The sequence below is a fragment of the Ambystoma mexicanum genome, chromosome 2q (assembly GCF_040938575.1).
Source record: "Ambystoma mexicanum isolate Mex_15411 chromosome 2q, UKY_AmexF1_1, whole genome shotgun sequence".
NCBI classification, from domain to species: Eukaryota; Metazoa; Chordata; class Amphibia; order Caudata; family Ambystomatidae; genus Ambystoma; species Ambystoma mexicanum.
The window spans coordinates 447,640,268-447,655,846 of NC_090924.1; the positions used below are offsets into that span (position 1 = coordinate 447,640,268).

General features: G+C 43.4%; 1 protein-coding gene across 2 annotated transcripts in view; it reads left to right on the forward strand.

Moving 5' to 3' along the window:
- Positions 1 to 3,150: 3,150 nt before the first annotated feature.
- Positions 3,151 to 15,579, forward strand: part of LOC138569501 (myosin-1B-like) — a 148,780-nt gene continuing 136,351 nt past the window's right edge. The window contains exons 1-11 of one of the 2 annotated variants that reach the window (XM_069647533.1): positions 3,151 to 3,216; positions 4,879 to 5,094; positions 5,195 to 5,338; positions 11,129 to 11,285; positions 11,384 to 11,411; positions 11,519 to 11,633; positions 11,729 to 11,821; positions 11,929 to 11,992; positions 12,083 to 12,181; positions 15,076 to 15,179; positions 15,314 to 15,452. In XM_069647533.1, the coding sequence (XP_069503634.1) occupies positions 4,894 to 5,094; positions 5,195 to 5,338; positions 11,129 to 11,285; positions 11,384 to 11,411; positions 11,519 to 11,633; positions 11,729 to 11,821; positions 11,929 to 11,992; positions 12,083 to 12,181; positions 15,076 to 15,179; positions 15,314 to 15,452 (1,144 nt within the window). In that variant the 5' untranslated portion in view covers positions 3,151 to 3,216; positions 4,879 to 4,893. The remainder of the gene's footprint in view (positions 3,217 to 4,878; positions 5,095 to 5,194; positions 5,339 to 11,128; positions 11,286 to 11,383; positions 11,412 to 11,518; positions 11,634 to 11,728; positions 11,822 to 11,928; positions 11,993 to 12,082; positions 12,182 to 15,075; positions 15,180 to 15,313; positions 15,453 to 15,579) is intronic. The other variant, XM_069647532.1, reaches the window with a different exon arrangement.

Here is a 15,579-nt window from a genome sequence, read left to right on the forward strand (position 1 = left end):
AAAGAGTATGATTGGTGCTGGGTGTCCTTTGTGATGCTATGGAGGTCATTGAGGGTGTGAAGCATAATGGTTTCAGTGCTGTATCCAGGTTAAAAGCCATATTGGAAGTGGTTGAGTAGGTTGTTTATGGTGATGTGTTGTTGCAGTTGGGTAGTTACGAAGCGTTCCGTGATTCTGGCGAGGTATGGTAGGATAGTAATGAGGCAGTAGTTTTCCGGGGGACGTGGGGCGAGGGATGGTTTTTTGAGGAGGGGTGCGATTTGTACCATATTGAGTACAGTGGGGATAGCACTATGTGAGAGAAAGGATTTGATGATGTTTAGCAGGTGGGGAGTTAGGGTGCTGATGCAATTGGATGAAGCTTTAGGTTGGCATACATCATCCAGGAAGTGTGCAGGTTTATTTTGACAGTGAGGATGATGGGGATGTCATTGTTGATGGGATGGAAGGTGTCCCATGTGTCTGGAATGTTTGGGAGTGGGGGTGTGAGTGCGAGAGCTGAGGGGAGGGATGTCCTGATGTGTTGTATTTTGGAGTTGAAGTAGTTGATGAGAGTGTTGCATACTGCAGTGGATATGGGTGTGGAAGGTGTGGATGGTGGTTTAGATAGGAACGTAATGATGTTGAATAGAGTTTGGGTACAATTGGTGGCAGACTGGAGTTCTTGGAGGTAATGGGTGGCTCTGGCATTGCACATGGTGGTTTGGGTTTGTTGTGACAGTGTCTGAGGGGTGTCCTGGTTGAGGGTCATGAGTTCTTTTGCCAGGCTCTTTCTAGCCATTTGGCTTCCTACTTTATAGAGAGAAGGGAACAGTTGCATCATGGTTTGTGGTTGTTGTGGGGCTTTTGCAATTTGAGGGGTGCAATTTTTTGAGTGTCTGTGTGATGATTGTGTTATATTCGTGGAGTAGGATAGAGGGATGTGCGTGTGAGGAGGCGGGCAGTGGTGCTAAAGCTTGTCTGTATTGTGCTTGGTTTGTCTGTCTGGCTGGGGGTAAAGGGGATATGTGGCAGGTGATGGGATTGTGTGTGGTAGTGTGAGCGTGAAGTGGATAACAAAGTGGTCAGACCACGATACCCAGATTTGATTGTCCATGGAGACATGATTTTTGCTTGCGATTAAAAAGTCCAGGATGTTGCCAGCAATGTGTATGGTATAGGTGATGAGTTGTTTGAGGTGTTGTGGGGTGAGCGGAGTGAAAATAGTCTTCAGTATGAGATTGGTGTCTGAAAGGGAACTACTGAGTTTGAAGTCACCAAGGTAGATGTTGTAGATGTGGTTGTTAGTAGTGAAGTCAGTGCAGTCGGTGTGGAAGTTGGAATTGTGTGTAGGAGGGCAATAAATGAAGTGGAGAAAGGTGGAGTGAACAAGTGAGAGAGAGAGAGAGTACTTCAAAGGATGAACATGGGGTGTGTGTGGGATTACTCAGTCTGAGTATGTCTTTATATATGATGGTAATGCCACCACATTGTTTGTGTGCTGCCTCTGTGGTGGATGAGAAAGTGCAGGGGAAGCATGTCAGGGATAATAGGTGTGTTGAGGGGTTTGAGACATGTTTCTGTAAGGAAGAGTATATCTGATTCATTTCATGTGTGTGTGAGTAGGAGGAGAGTGGCAGTTGAGAACAATGCAGGTGTATGAAATGTGTTGTTTTAGTGGAGGCGCTGTGTTGGAGTTTGATTTGGATGTTGTTTGTGTGATTTATGCGAGGCATTTTTGTGGCAACATGGGGCTAAGAGGGGCTAACAGGGAACACAGAATGAAATAGATGCTTGCATGGTAAGTGGTGTTCACAAATTACAATGAAACGCTCTCCGACATGCTGAGTGTCGCTACCATGCAAGCATGGCAAGGGGCGGTCACAATCAAAAGTAAATGCTACCTGGCATGCCAGCATGCCAGGCACTGCAGAGTGCAACTCCGAAGGGCAAAAGGCGGCACATATGCAGGTGCAAAGGTATTTATAAATAGAGGCATACATCACAAGGTTGTATTTGTCATAGAAATATAACTGTACTAAGTGTGGCACACGAGTGCCATGCTTTGGAAGTTGTGTGTGCTATGAGTGTTTACCTTCACAGTTAGGGTTTGACATAAAAATATCACATCTTTTAACCTAGGCACAATGTGCAATATATAAAGAGCTCTTAAGTTGTGGCAGCATTTTATAGGACCAGCCGTTTAGTTCATATTCTCTTTGCATATTCAGATTTACATGACAGGACTGTCACAAACATCCCAACCTTATGATTGATGAAAGAAGCTCAGTGAGTAAATATCACGTCATATTTAACCATTGTAAACTCAGATGGACTTCCCACTCAGCCAGGTTCGAACTGGCCAATAGAGCAGTAGGGCCCTACCCCAAGTGCAGGCCCATCAAGCTAATGTGGATCAGTTATTTTGGTCAACGTGGCACACTTTTCTGGCCAGAATGGCCCAATTTGATGGGTTACCTCACAGTGAACATGGCAGCTTTGACCAGTCTAACTGAATAAATATTCTTTAAAATGCACTATTTGCAAGTCATTTTACATTTCAAAAAAACTCCCCTGCTTGCACTACCCAGTCTGTCATGAAAAGAATGAGCTGCCATTTGCGAATAAGGACCTCCTTTTCTTTGGTGGCTAAGAACATGTTATGCCCCCGTCTGACCGTGCTGCTCTCTCCATTATTTCTGAATCGTAAATCTGATAGCTGCTGGCGGCCACTTGGCACCAATGAGCATTCTTAATTAGACCAAGTATTTTTAGATATATTTGCAGATACAGAAGCATTGGGTTTCCAGATGTACTGGGCGTGCCCTACTGCCATGAGTGGAGGGGCACGTGTGCAGCATCAGCAGATGAAACTCCTATATAAGAAGGGATGAGGTCCCAGTAGAGAAGCTTCATATTTTGGTAAGTGTGGAAACTCTGCTGGATAACTTATACTCATTAAGTTGCATGTACAGTGACCGCAGAAGCAGCATTTTTTTAAGAGCCGACGCACACTCAATTGCACTTACTGTACCTTTATGCTCACTCACTCACCCACTGACTCACTTTAGCTACACATAGAAACGGTTACGCACTTCATTAACTCGAGCAAAGCAGAACAGTATTTTGGTATTTGTGGGCCATGCCAGTGTCACTGACTTACAGTTATTAACACTGCTTCTCTCCCCAGGGTCTCCAGCAGCGAAGCTTGTTTCTTTATCGGAGCGGCGTTGTGAGGTAAGGCTTATTCTCACTGACTAAAAGAAAAGGTGAAAGAAAGTTTAGCTGAAGACACATGGCGTAGGCATTGTGCTCACAGGATGACAGAGAAGGCCAGTTTCGCCCAGCCCCTCTCGCCGCCCACCCCTGTCACCAGGACTTAACACAGACTTTGGACACCTTCCAGGCTTTCTGTACTGAAAGCCCGAGACACTCCCCACACAAGTCCAGAGCAATCCATTTGATTCTGCTGGCATCTGGGGACCCTCTTTGTATTACTCGGTTTCCATCAAATCAGTCGACGTTCATTGGATCGCTCACAAAGCCCCAGGTTTAAGGTACTGCCAGATGTGGAGTTGGTCCCAATGAATCTGGAGAGAGATCACTTCCACAAAAAAGACTAAATCACCAAATGCAGGTTAGGGTCGAAATATATGTACCTCTGTTTTTTACCATAACATGGTCTTTCCTTTCTTAGCCTTTGAACACCCAATGTAATGCATACATGACTGATTTTGAGGAGGGGATATATAAAGGGAGGATTTAGGCTGAAAGTCTTGATGAATGCTCCCTTGCTTGCCCCTGTCATATTCGAGTAACTGTGTGTGTTGATCCTTGATTATACCTAAATAAAAAGTGAAGATATATGTACTGGTACCATGAAGTATCGTGGGTGGAGATCTGAGTATGTTATTCCCTACAAGCATGTCTTGTGTTTACAGAGCAGGTGAGAGGTGATGGCTGAGCAATTCACAGGCTGCACGGGTGCTCCCTCCTGGAAGGGGCTACAGCGGACACGCAATTGGTTTACTAACTTAAGGTGGTTCAGTCATGGGCCATGAAGCGACAAAGTGTACAACGGGAGCCTGCAAGCTGTGGCTCTCCACATGTTTTAGACTGCAACTCCATCAGCCCTGGCAAGCACAGTCAGCAGTGAGGGATCATGGGAGTTGTAATCTGGATGGTCTGGCGAGTCCAAGGTTACAGGCCCCTTTTGGGGACGGGGGGGGGGGTGGGGATAAACGGTAGCTCTGCACATGGCAGGCCAGAGAAGTGATGTGCATTTTAAATAAATAACAATAGAATTTCCTCATTCCCCTAACAGGAGGCATGGAATCATACCTGTGCCTTTCCTAAATGTGTGCAAGCTGCATAAGAGTGCACGTTTATTTTCCCCAAAATGCCTGTTTGTACACATGCTTAGCAAATCAGCCCCTGTGCTACCATACATTTGCCATATACCTGCACATTCCTAGGCAACTGTTTGATTCTCTAGACGAAAAAACACAGTGTGGGCATGCAGACTTCACGCTCAGTCCATCCTTTACCTGTCTTTAAAATGCCAATCACTGCTACATGTGCTAGACATTTAGTGACATGGACACCTGCCCACCCACTGACATTTAACACACTTTGATCACGGCTGATTTGATTCACATTTGAACCCTTAATCTAGAGGTGAAAGGCTCCAAAACCTGAAGCCAGATGTTTCAGTCTGCTCCAGAAATGATCACAGCAATTAGAAATACGATAATCTGCCTAGTAGCAGAATGCAATTTATGGAAAAACTACACTTGGAAACCGCAATGGTCAATTCGAGCTACACACTGACTTTATGCTTAAAATGGAATGTATTATTATGTTTTTAAATGACACAACTCTTGTTTCTACTTTGTCTAGTAACAGTCGGCAGCGATGGGGGACTCAGAAATGGCGGTCTTTGGGGAGGCTGCGCAGTACCTGCGTAAGTCTGACAAGGAACGTCTGGAAGCCCAGAACAAGCCCTTTGATGCCAAGAACAGCTGTTACGTGGATGATGAAAAAGAACTCTTTGTAAAGGGAATGATCACGGCCCGAGAGGGTGGCAAAGTCACCGTCAAGACCAATGATGGACGGGTAAGAAGCATATCACATGAACAATAACAGAAATAAGTTCACCCACCAGAATGTGCAGGCTCCAGATCTCACTTGTCTGTCTTTGTTTTTTTTTTTACAGACTGTAACAGTCAAAGACACTCAGGTCTACCCTCAGAATCCTCCCAAGTACGACAAGATTGAAGACATGGTCATAATGACCCATCTGAATGAACCCTCTGTGCTGTACAACCTCGCTGAGCGATACGCGGCCTGGATGATCTATGTAAGTACGAGGACAAACCCATAGATGACATCCAGACAGATCCCTGAGCTTCCACAAGCATATGGTCAATGACTGATTCTTCTATTAACTGAAATATAGTCAGAATGTAACGCAACTGTGTATCATCATTTTACTTTATTGTTAGTTAACCATCACAATGGATACATTTACAGACAAAAACATTTGAAATGCATACTACAAATTTGGCTGAACCATAATCCCTCTATTGAAAAACTTTTAAATTAATTGAAATCACATCTAAGTATAGCACTTTCCGCCCTCTTCACATTCCCTCTGGTAGACTGTGCGTCGACGCTTCTTCTTCCACTAAGGTCTGTAGCTTAATTTCACTCAAATTATACTTAGATAAGCTGTGCTGAGGGTGAATATAGCAGCAACTACTCCAGAAACATTAAGAGATAAACATACCCTTTGCCCACCTCCATTTCCTAGGATGGCCATCATCAAGTTGGCCGTGTATTTTTCCCAGTGTTTATTGACCAAGGGAGGGGGCATCCTCACACACCCAATCCCCATTGCCAAACACAACCAATGTCCACCTGACATCATCAGACTCATATCGTTTACACAACCAACGCTTCAGAACGCCCAACACATAACTTCCACCCTCCATCATTAGAAAGTGCACATCAGGCTCCAACCATGACCCTTCTTTAGAGTCTCCCATGTCATCCACAGGTTCTCCGCCACTTTCAGCTGGCTACGTGTGGAAACCGTAGAAATAATCAACTCAAGTGCCACTCGGACCACCATCACTCCTAATTGCCAAAGTATAGCTAGGAGACATTATTTGTAAAACAACTTTTAACTAGGCCAAAAAAGAAAAAATGGGCAAATGTCTTGTGTGAGTTGATCTCATCTACACTGCAGTCCCTCCTGCCCTCTGCCATCCAGGTACTTACTCATATAAACTGCCTCTGCCATGCAGACCAGTCTCAACTTCAAATACAGGAGATGCAGGGGTAGAGGGCATACCAGGATTAACATATGCTTGCTTGCCTGCCCATGAGCGCCTTACACTTCATGTGCAACCTCATCATCACTGACTCAACAGCCTCCTGGAGACAGTCTCCTAATTTCAACACTAAGTGTTTTAACCACAGTAAAGTGTCCACCTTTTCCATTGTCAGAAATCTCCAGCTGTGTCCTGGTAGACAATTGCTGCTATATTTGTTCCCCAATAGGTTCAGAGACAAAGAGCTAGCATAACCCCTATAGATCTTGACCTTTGCTCTAGCCTTAAGGCCTCCATCTGCATAGCTATAACGAGTGATCTTAAAAAAATAAAATATTCTGCTACGACCAGTTTCATTGCGTTAAGAACAAGGCTATACACACCCACAAAAGCACAGCCTACGACTAATGTCTGAGGTGTGCATATTTCATAAATTATAACTTCCACTGACTGACAAAAAAAAAGCTTTTTTGCCCATTCTATATTTTTCTCCACCTACTGGATTTCAGTATGCCCAAAAGACTTGCCCTCCCCAGATTTTACCTAACTTCCAGTTTTCTTTCACCTTTCCAATGAAAAACCTCTTGAAATGTTTTCAATATTATTTTCACTTAACCATTGAGAAAACAGTGAGCCTATTTGATCTCTTCATCCTTCTCTTCAGGACAGTGTTTAAGCCTTTGGTCTCCCCTTTTCTGCTATTGCTAAGGGTTGATGATAGGCTTGGGGTGTTCCATCCGACTCCTAATGCTAAATCAATACAACATTACATGTTCCTATTGCTGTTGCAAATACATCTCTTTAGAAGAGGCTGTGATCCACCTTTCTTTGTCAAAATGCATTAAATAGTACTAAAACCCACCCAAATACAAATGCTGAAATCCATATTAATCGCCTATGTCCTTGTTGTGCGGCTGTTCATTAGTGCTGCTCTCAGAGACCAATGATGCCAGTGCTCACACACACTCTTATAGGATTTTCCAATATTGCCCTTTTCTAGTTCTATGGGAAAACTTGACCTGCGTAATTAGACCTGTCCAATGAAGGTTGCACTCTCCTGAGGTACAACTCACACATTACCCGACTACTCAACACAGTTCAGCACACAAACTCTCCTCCATACACCCTAGATACTTATCCTTATGGACATCTGATACCTTTGCTACTGCTGAACAAAGCATCGCACCATCAACTGTGTCTACTGCGTGAATCGCAGGCACAGTATCGGGGTTGTCTCCTATTTAGCTGAATGCTCCTTTTAGGATGATACTGTGCCTCATCTTTCTCTTTTTATCACCACATTCACTGACATCATATTCTCATTTAAGTTTACTTTATCTAGCTCTTTGCTGATGACACCCACAGTATCATCTGCTTCTCCTCCCCAATACCACATGATGGTAGAGCAATTGACCAATTGCCTCACCTGATTTTGCTTTCAGTGAACCTGCCCTTCCTAATGCTGAGCACAGTCAAATCAAAGATCACATCTATGCCACCAACAACCACTCCATACCTCAAATCACTCCTACCTCGTAGCCAGATACCAGAGATCCAATTTGACAGCCATTTGACACTGTCCATCCCGACAGCCTTTGCGTAGAAATATCTCAAGTATTTAGCAAAATCCCAGTCCAACACATACGTTTAATAGGTTTTAAGCCTGTTCCATGATGCTCTTACATTAGTTTATAGAAAGATTGATATCATGCAGCTGGCCCAGGACCTAAGCACATTGTATTGCCATCACTTTTGTGTTTTAGTTAAAAAAAAGATATACCAGAGGGCTTATCGTTGTAACATTTGTATTAATATATTACCTGCAGCAATTCAGCGCCTTGTTGAGGAAAAACAGCATGATTAGGTGAGCAGGGATTACTAGGAAGGCAGTAAAAGTGCTGCATTTACAAATAAATTAAGACACAATCCCAGAAATTGCTATTGAACCAGGCAATTTTGCCTGGTGAAAAAAAAATTTAATCCTGTATCAGACCACATTCCATAGTAACCAGAGTCATCATTATGTGCATTTATTCACTCCCACCAATTATCACGGTTCTATGTCATTATTTCGATTTTTGTAGGTTGCCTAACCAAAAGATCGATTTTTTCCGGCCAATTTTAGGCAGCCTGCAAAAATCAAAATAATGACATTTGTTCACCCCACCCCCTCTTCCCGGATTCAGTTCAAATCGGATGGTTTCACCCCCTAAACCCCCTTCCCTAGGCCCTGCTGTCTACCTCCCCTCCCAACAGCCTCCCCACCCCCCAAAACGCACAAAAAACACACACACACACACACATAGCCACTTACCGGTTCTCCCTCATGGCCGCTTCCGTGTCCTGCTGTGTCTTTCAGCCCCTGCGCGCACTTGTTTGTGTAGCAGGGTCTGACAGTTCGATTTAGAAAGACGGCTCTGTGCATTCACAGAGCAGTGTATATAAATCGTTTTTTTTCCCGGTCTTTTTAAAAAAGGTCTTTTGACCTGAGACCATTATCACAACTGTGATGCCGTTGTCCCATCTCATACTGATGTGATAGCAACATAGAGCCTTGATAGTACTTCCATTGCTTCCAGAAATGCAGGGAGATCAGATGGATTTAGAAATAAGGTAGTGAGCACACAAACCTGTTTTAACCCACTCTTGAACCCAAGAGTCAGAACACTGGGTGATTACAACCTTCGGTAGGGCATCTGAAATCCCCCCTGGCTGTAAATCTTCCCACAACCAATATGCATTTACGCTACATTATCAAATGCTGTGGGAAAAACCATATTGCTTAATAGTGTGCTCCGCGGGAAACGAGACTCGAGCAGCAGGATACTCACTGGTCCCCCTCATTGTTCCTTCCTTCATTGGGAGGAACATTTTCACTGTTGCCATCTGTACATCACTCAGCCTCCCAAGAGCCACCCCAGCTCCTTCTTCTGGCATCACAAACCATGATTCACAGTACACAACAGGCTCCTGTACTGAGCCATATTGAACCCAATCCATGATGTCAACTCAGCCTACCATGCCCAAACCATTCAGGGGTGTCCAACTTTAGCCTTGCCGGGAGCAAACCTGACGGATTTTCAGGATATCACTCATTAATACTCATGTGATGAATTTCCATACATTTAGAATCATTGGGCCTCATTCCGAGTCGGGCGGTAAGGGTTAACGGTCACCGGTAACGAGACCGGTGCCGTTAAACCATTACCGCCCTATTCTGAGTTCCCTTTGCGGGTTGGAATTTAACACCTGCTTTTTGCAGGCGTTAAAAAACCAACCCGCAAAGGGACCTTGGAGCTAATTACGGCACCGTAATTTACGGTGCCGTAATTAGCACCTTCCCCATTCCCATTGAGCCCTATGGGGCAAAAATGGGAATGGGGAAGGGCCCATGGTGAATGGGGAATTACCGACCCCGCCAACCTTGGAATGGGGCGGTAATTCCGCCATTCACCATGGCGGAGTCTGAGAGATAACAGCGTCAACCAAGGCGCTAATAGCGCCTTGGTTAACGCCAGGGTCGGAATGAGGCCCATTGTATGCAAATATTTCCCATGCATATCAATGAGAGATATCCTGAAATCTGACCTGTTTCGACTCTGGAGGCCTGGAGTTGGACAATTAGTTATGCGTCTGACTGCCCCTCTCCTCAACAACAAACTAATACTAGTCAATCTCAATGATTAAATCTTTGACTGTTACCTCCAGATTCGTTACTTTTTCCCTCGCAGTACCCAAAACTCCGGAATGCTCTCCCTGCATAAGAAGGAAACTACGTTCCTGCACCTCCTCAAAAGAGCATTCCAGGACCAGCTTCTCCTGCATAGAGATCCCAAACTCCAACACAACCCAGCATGCTCAGCACACTAGAGATGTCATTAAAACCCTTGTTATCTGAGTCTAGACTGCAACAGTTTATATTCTTTTACACTCCACTCCTCTACTCCCTAATCCCATTCTTCTGGGATTATGTCCCTTCCACCTGTATAATCAGGTGTGAGCTAGGTTCTTAAACAAATGACAGCATTGGTGAAAGAAATTGGCTCACAGGTGACAAGCAATTTCCGCAATAAAAGGCAAGTGACAGAGAGAAAGAAAGCCTTACATGAGGGGCTGGGGATTGAGGAATATGGGCTGCTGTTCAAAGTAATACAACCAAAGAGAAGTGCGAGCCATCGTTCTTGAGAGTTAATGCCACAGCCACTGACTTCCTGTGATGTCCTTTGAAGCTGAAATGTGGGCACTATATAAAATGCCCACTAAAAATGAATGTCCTACGTAAATAACACTTTGCAAAGGGCAGTGAAGACAAGACACGCTACCAGCAAGATGAACATCAGTGCAGAGAGTGAATGGAAACACCCGAGCCAAGACTCCACCCAAAATATTAAGAAGATGACTGACTAGAAGTGACATCGGTACACGGTATGCATGAAATAGAGCGGTATCTCTAAGATCTGGCAATATGACAACTATAAGAACAGTAATGACAATGTCTATTGTGTACGTGGCTAACAATGCGTCACAACAGAAGAACAACCCCACTCTACTGAGAGCTGGCAAAGCCCAGGCATTGAATAGCATCCACGTCAAAAATAAATCAAATAAAGTACAGAAGCACAGTAAAGCAAACTATGAAGATGTGTAATGTGCATACCATAGATTTACCATTTAATTGCTAAACATCACCAGATTATAGCAGACTCGTGCATAACTTTAAATAACTTTGTGTGTAAAACATAGAAATGGTCTTCTAATAATAAGGGAGAATTGTTTCATTGCTGGTTTGTAAATAACACAATTTCTCTATCCAGACCTACTCTGGCCTGTTCTGTGCCACTGTGAACCCCTACAAGTGGCTGCCCGTGTACAACGCAGAGGTGGTCTCAGCCTACAGAGGCAAGAAGCGTCAGGAAGCCCCACCTCACATCTTCTCCATCTCTGATAACGCCTATCAGTTCATGCTGACTGGTAATGTTTTACTGTTTGATCTTCTTTTAAACTGTAATCAGTCATTGCGTTCATGTTGCATTTCCAAATCAAATTCACTCAAATAAATCTGTCCACAGATCGTGAAAACCAGTCTGTCCTGATTACGTGAGTTAACATTTAATTACTAGAATATCTCAGTGCCAAAAATGCAGGACATGTTTTGTGTGGTTGATCCTGTTATGTTTAAATAATTTTTCCGCTTGTATCTCCAGTGGAGAATCCGGTGCAGGAAAGACAGTGAACACCAAGCGTGTCATCCAGTACTTTGCAACAATTGCAGTCGCTGGTGAGAAGAAAAAGGAAACCAACGCAAGCGGCAAGATGCAGGTTTGCACATTCTCTTCAATCCATTCTTACATTTGCAGCTTCTAAATAACTTCTACATCAGATTAGTTCACTCATTTATCAAACTTTGATTTTAGGGAACCCTGGAGGATCAAATCATCCAGGCCAACCCGCTGCTGGAAGCCTTCGGTAATGCCAAGACTGTGAGGAATGACAACTCATCCCGTTTTGTAAGTCTTCCAGGCTCATTTATTTCCGTCTCACTTCTCACTTTTGAAAATACCTTGACTATCTCCTGTTTATCACTCTGAAGATGCTGTATGTGTTTTCATTCTAGGGTAAATTTATCAGAATCCATTTTGGAACCACAGGGAAACTGGCTTCTGCAGACATTGAAACATGTGAGAGTTAACAGTAGAACCCTCTCAAATAGTTGAATATGTCTCAACTTAAATAAAACCTACATTTCTAATATATTATTTTATTCCTAGACCTGCTGGAAAAATCCAGAGTAACATTCCAGCTCTCAGCTGAGAGGAGCTACCACATCTTCTATCAGATCATGACTAACAAAAAGCCAGAGCTTGTAGGTAAGTCCCTTAAATGGTTCACATTTCCACTTCTCAGGATTGTCAATAAATAATCGGTTGAAAAGGTACATGCTTACACAGCAGTGATGTCAGGCAGCAGATAACACTCAAAGTTTTTTGTAGAGGAGGAGAGCATTAAGCTGTCTTGGTCGAATAAGATATTTATAAGTGTAAGTAACACATATTGGGGGTCATTTTGCAAAAAGTGCAAATTGCATGAAGAGGACTACCAACATTAGCACGTTCACACTGTTAGGCCCAATGCATGCAATTTGCATTTACAAAATTGAGTGGAAAATGAGAGCAAAAACAGGCTAAGTAGTTTACTCTTTCATTTTACTCTCCACTTTGTAAAACATGTAAATGCCACCTGTTAATTACTCTTTGGAGACAGCAATTACAATGGATTCCTATGGAATACGCCTGTTTTGGATTAACACTGGCATGAAATCCCATGCAGGAGCTCATTTTACTCCAAGCTGTAATTTGGCAGCAGGGAGCTGTTATGTGTAGACATACACATAGGCAGCTCCTCGCCACCAAAATATGGTCATTTGCACAGCGGAGAGCAAATGTGGAAACGCTGCCTGCCATTTTTGCATGGCAGGCAGCGTTTACAGTGGATTCCTAGGGAGTCTGCCTGCTTTATACTGTTGCATAAAGGCAGTCCAAATCCTGAGGCTTTTGTATGACATAGAGGAAGGGAGGCTGTGAAAATGCAAGCTTTGTTCCGCACTTCCTCTCCACCAAACAAATTCATGAAAATAGGGTGTGGCATTAATGGAAGGCATAAAAGCCTAATGCAAGGCTTTACACCAACATTAACATTATGCCCCAGTGATAATTACCTCTGCAGTATTTGAAGGCAGATGAGGTCCTTTTTTATAAGAGATGAAATGCAAAAGTAAGGTGTAAAAGCAAGGAGGAAGCTGTTTATGCCTTATTTTGCAGTCCAGGCGATTTTAAATGCATTTGAAGGAACAATAAGGAGCTCATCTTCTCTGAGCCACTAATTTAGCAGCAATGAGCCTCTCCGTTAACGCTGCAGCGTAAATGTCTCCCCGCTGCCAAATTCTGGTCATTTGCACGGCACAGTGCAAAAGTACAGGGCGGAAGGTGGGGTAGAAGCGTGCCCTTTTGCCCTGCACTTTTGCACTCCACTGTGCAAATGAAGTGAACGCCCCCTGCCATGTGTGCATGGCTGGTGGCGTTTACAATGGATCCCTATGGAGTTTGCCTGCTTTTTGCTGGAGAATTTGTACGGTGGAGAGGTAGGGAGCAATGTAAAGACAAGCTGGGTTCCGCCCCTCCTCCCTGCTAACAAAACAAATGAAAATGTGGCCTTGGGTAACTGAAAGGCGTAATAGCCTTATGCAAGGCTTTAACAGCCTTTATTACCGTTACGCCACAGAGCAAAATGAGCTCCTAGGGGCACAAAATGGATTTGTGCCATGCATTCCTCCTAGTCCTTCAAATGCCTCCTAGTTTTGCCTCCATGAGATTTTCATACGCTTGTAAAACTAATTCCTATGGCATGCGCCTGGATTTAGCACCTGCTAAAAAAGCAGGTAGAATCCATAGGAATCCATTGTAAATACTGTCTGCAAAGCATAATTTGCAGGCTGAATTTACATTTTATACAAAACAAAAAGTAAAATGAAGAGTAACAGCGATTTCACCTATTTTTACTCTTTAGTGTTGCACTCTGTTTTGTAAAAGTAGAAAATTCCATTGAGGGACCCAACAGCATGTGGTGGTATGTTTGGTAGTTCCCATTTTGCACAATCATAATTCCACATTGTGCTCCTTCTCTGATTTGAAATGAAATGGAAATGCTCCCAAGTGTACAAGTGTAAAGGTGAAGTGTAACTGGACTTAAATGTATCGGTCAGGGGATCATTTTGGATGGGGTGTAACATAAGGCACATACATAAAAGCCTTGTGTAAAGCTTTTACGCATGTTTCCTACATCACGTCCCATTTTCCTGCATTTGTATAGCATAGAAGAGTGTGCAATGCAACTTGTGTTTCTGCTGCTCCCTTCCTCTGTGCCATACAAGTGCTCCCAGTATTTGCGCCGGCATGGATTTTCATGCTGGCTCGAAAGCAAAAGCCAGGAGAGGTAGCATTAACTGAATTTGCACAGTTTAGGGCAAAAGGGGAGATAAACGCTTGTATGCCACCTTTTGCACTTTACTTTGGCACTCTGATGTGCAAACAACTACAATTCAGTGGCAGGGTATTTCTCGGCTCAATAAAATGTGCTCCTTAGTGTTTTGAACCTCTTAAACAACATAAGAGTTCAGGCTGTCTTTGTGCAAATGAGTCACATTCAAAAGAAGAAGTATGGCATGTACAAAATGTTATGTTCAAACAAAGCCAATAGCTTTGCGTCTTGCATATTTTCTGTGTTGCTAGGTATAGCCATCCATATTATGTCCAGTTCCCCAACTCATTTGCCAGCTATTGCATCAAATGCTCAGATAATTCCATCACTTGCTAGGTATTGCAGTTTGTGTTCTGGTGCTAAAATCATATGGCAGGCATTGCCATTATATACCAGACTTCCTGACGGAAGCACCAGCAAAGATCCAAGACTAACAGCAGAAACGTGGGTGGCCCCAGGGACCATAGCCATACAATTAATTCGTGTTTTTGGGTACTTTGTTTTGTGTTGAAAATCATTAAATCAGAAGTGCACAAATGCAGTTTAGTGGCATATTATTTCATAACAAGAAGAGGTCCAGAATGAAGACAAACAGATAGTCATTAACTTTACTCACTGGAAATAAAGTGAATGCTATTTCATATCTAGATGTTTGATGTCTCCAATATTTTAGTGGCTATGTTAAATGTAACACATTTCCACTGGTTCTAACATTTCTCCTTAACAGAAATGCTTCTTATCACCACCAACCCATACGACTTCCCAACCATCAGTCAGGGGGAGATTGTGGTGAAGAGTATCGATGACCAAGAGGAGCTGATGGCAACTGATGTAAGTTACAAAGCGCACATGTCAACAAGGTCTGTCACTTAAAAAGCAGAAAAAGGAAACCGTGTGCAAATGATACATGTTATTTCTGTGAACCATCCTTAGCTGAGCTTGTGCAAAATATAATTTCTCAACAGAATGCCATTGATATCCTGGGATTCAATGCAGATGAAAAGATCGGCATCTACAAGATGACCGGCGCAGTGATGCACCACGGAAACATGAAATTCAAGCAGAAGCAGCGTGAGGAGCAGGCCGAGCCCGATGGCACAGAAGGTGAGGTCCACAGTGGTACTCAATGTAGGGAAAGGATGCTACTTTGCAAAACATCCCTTTAGAGATAAAGAATCGGCAATGGCTTGCAAGAAAACTCTTGTGAAAAGGTGTCAGGGACGCAGGAGAA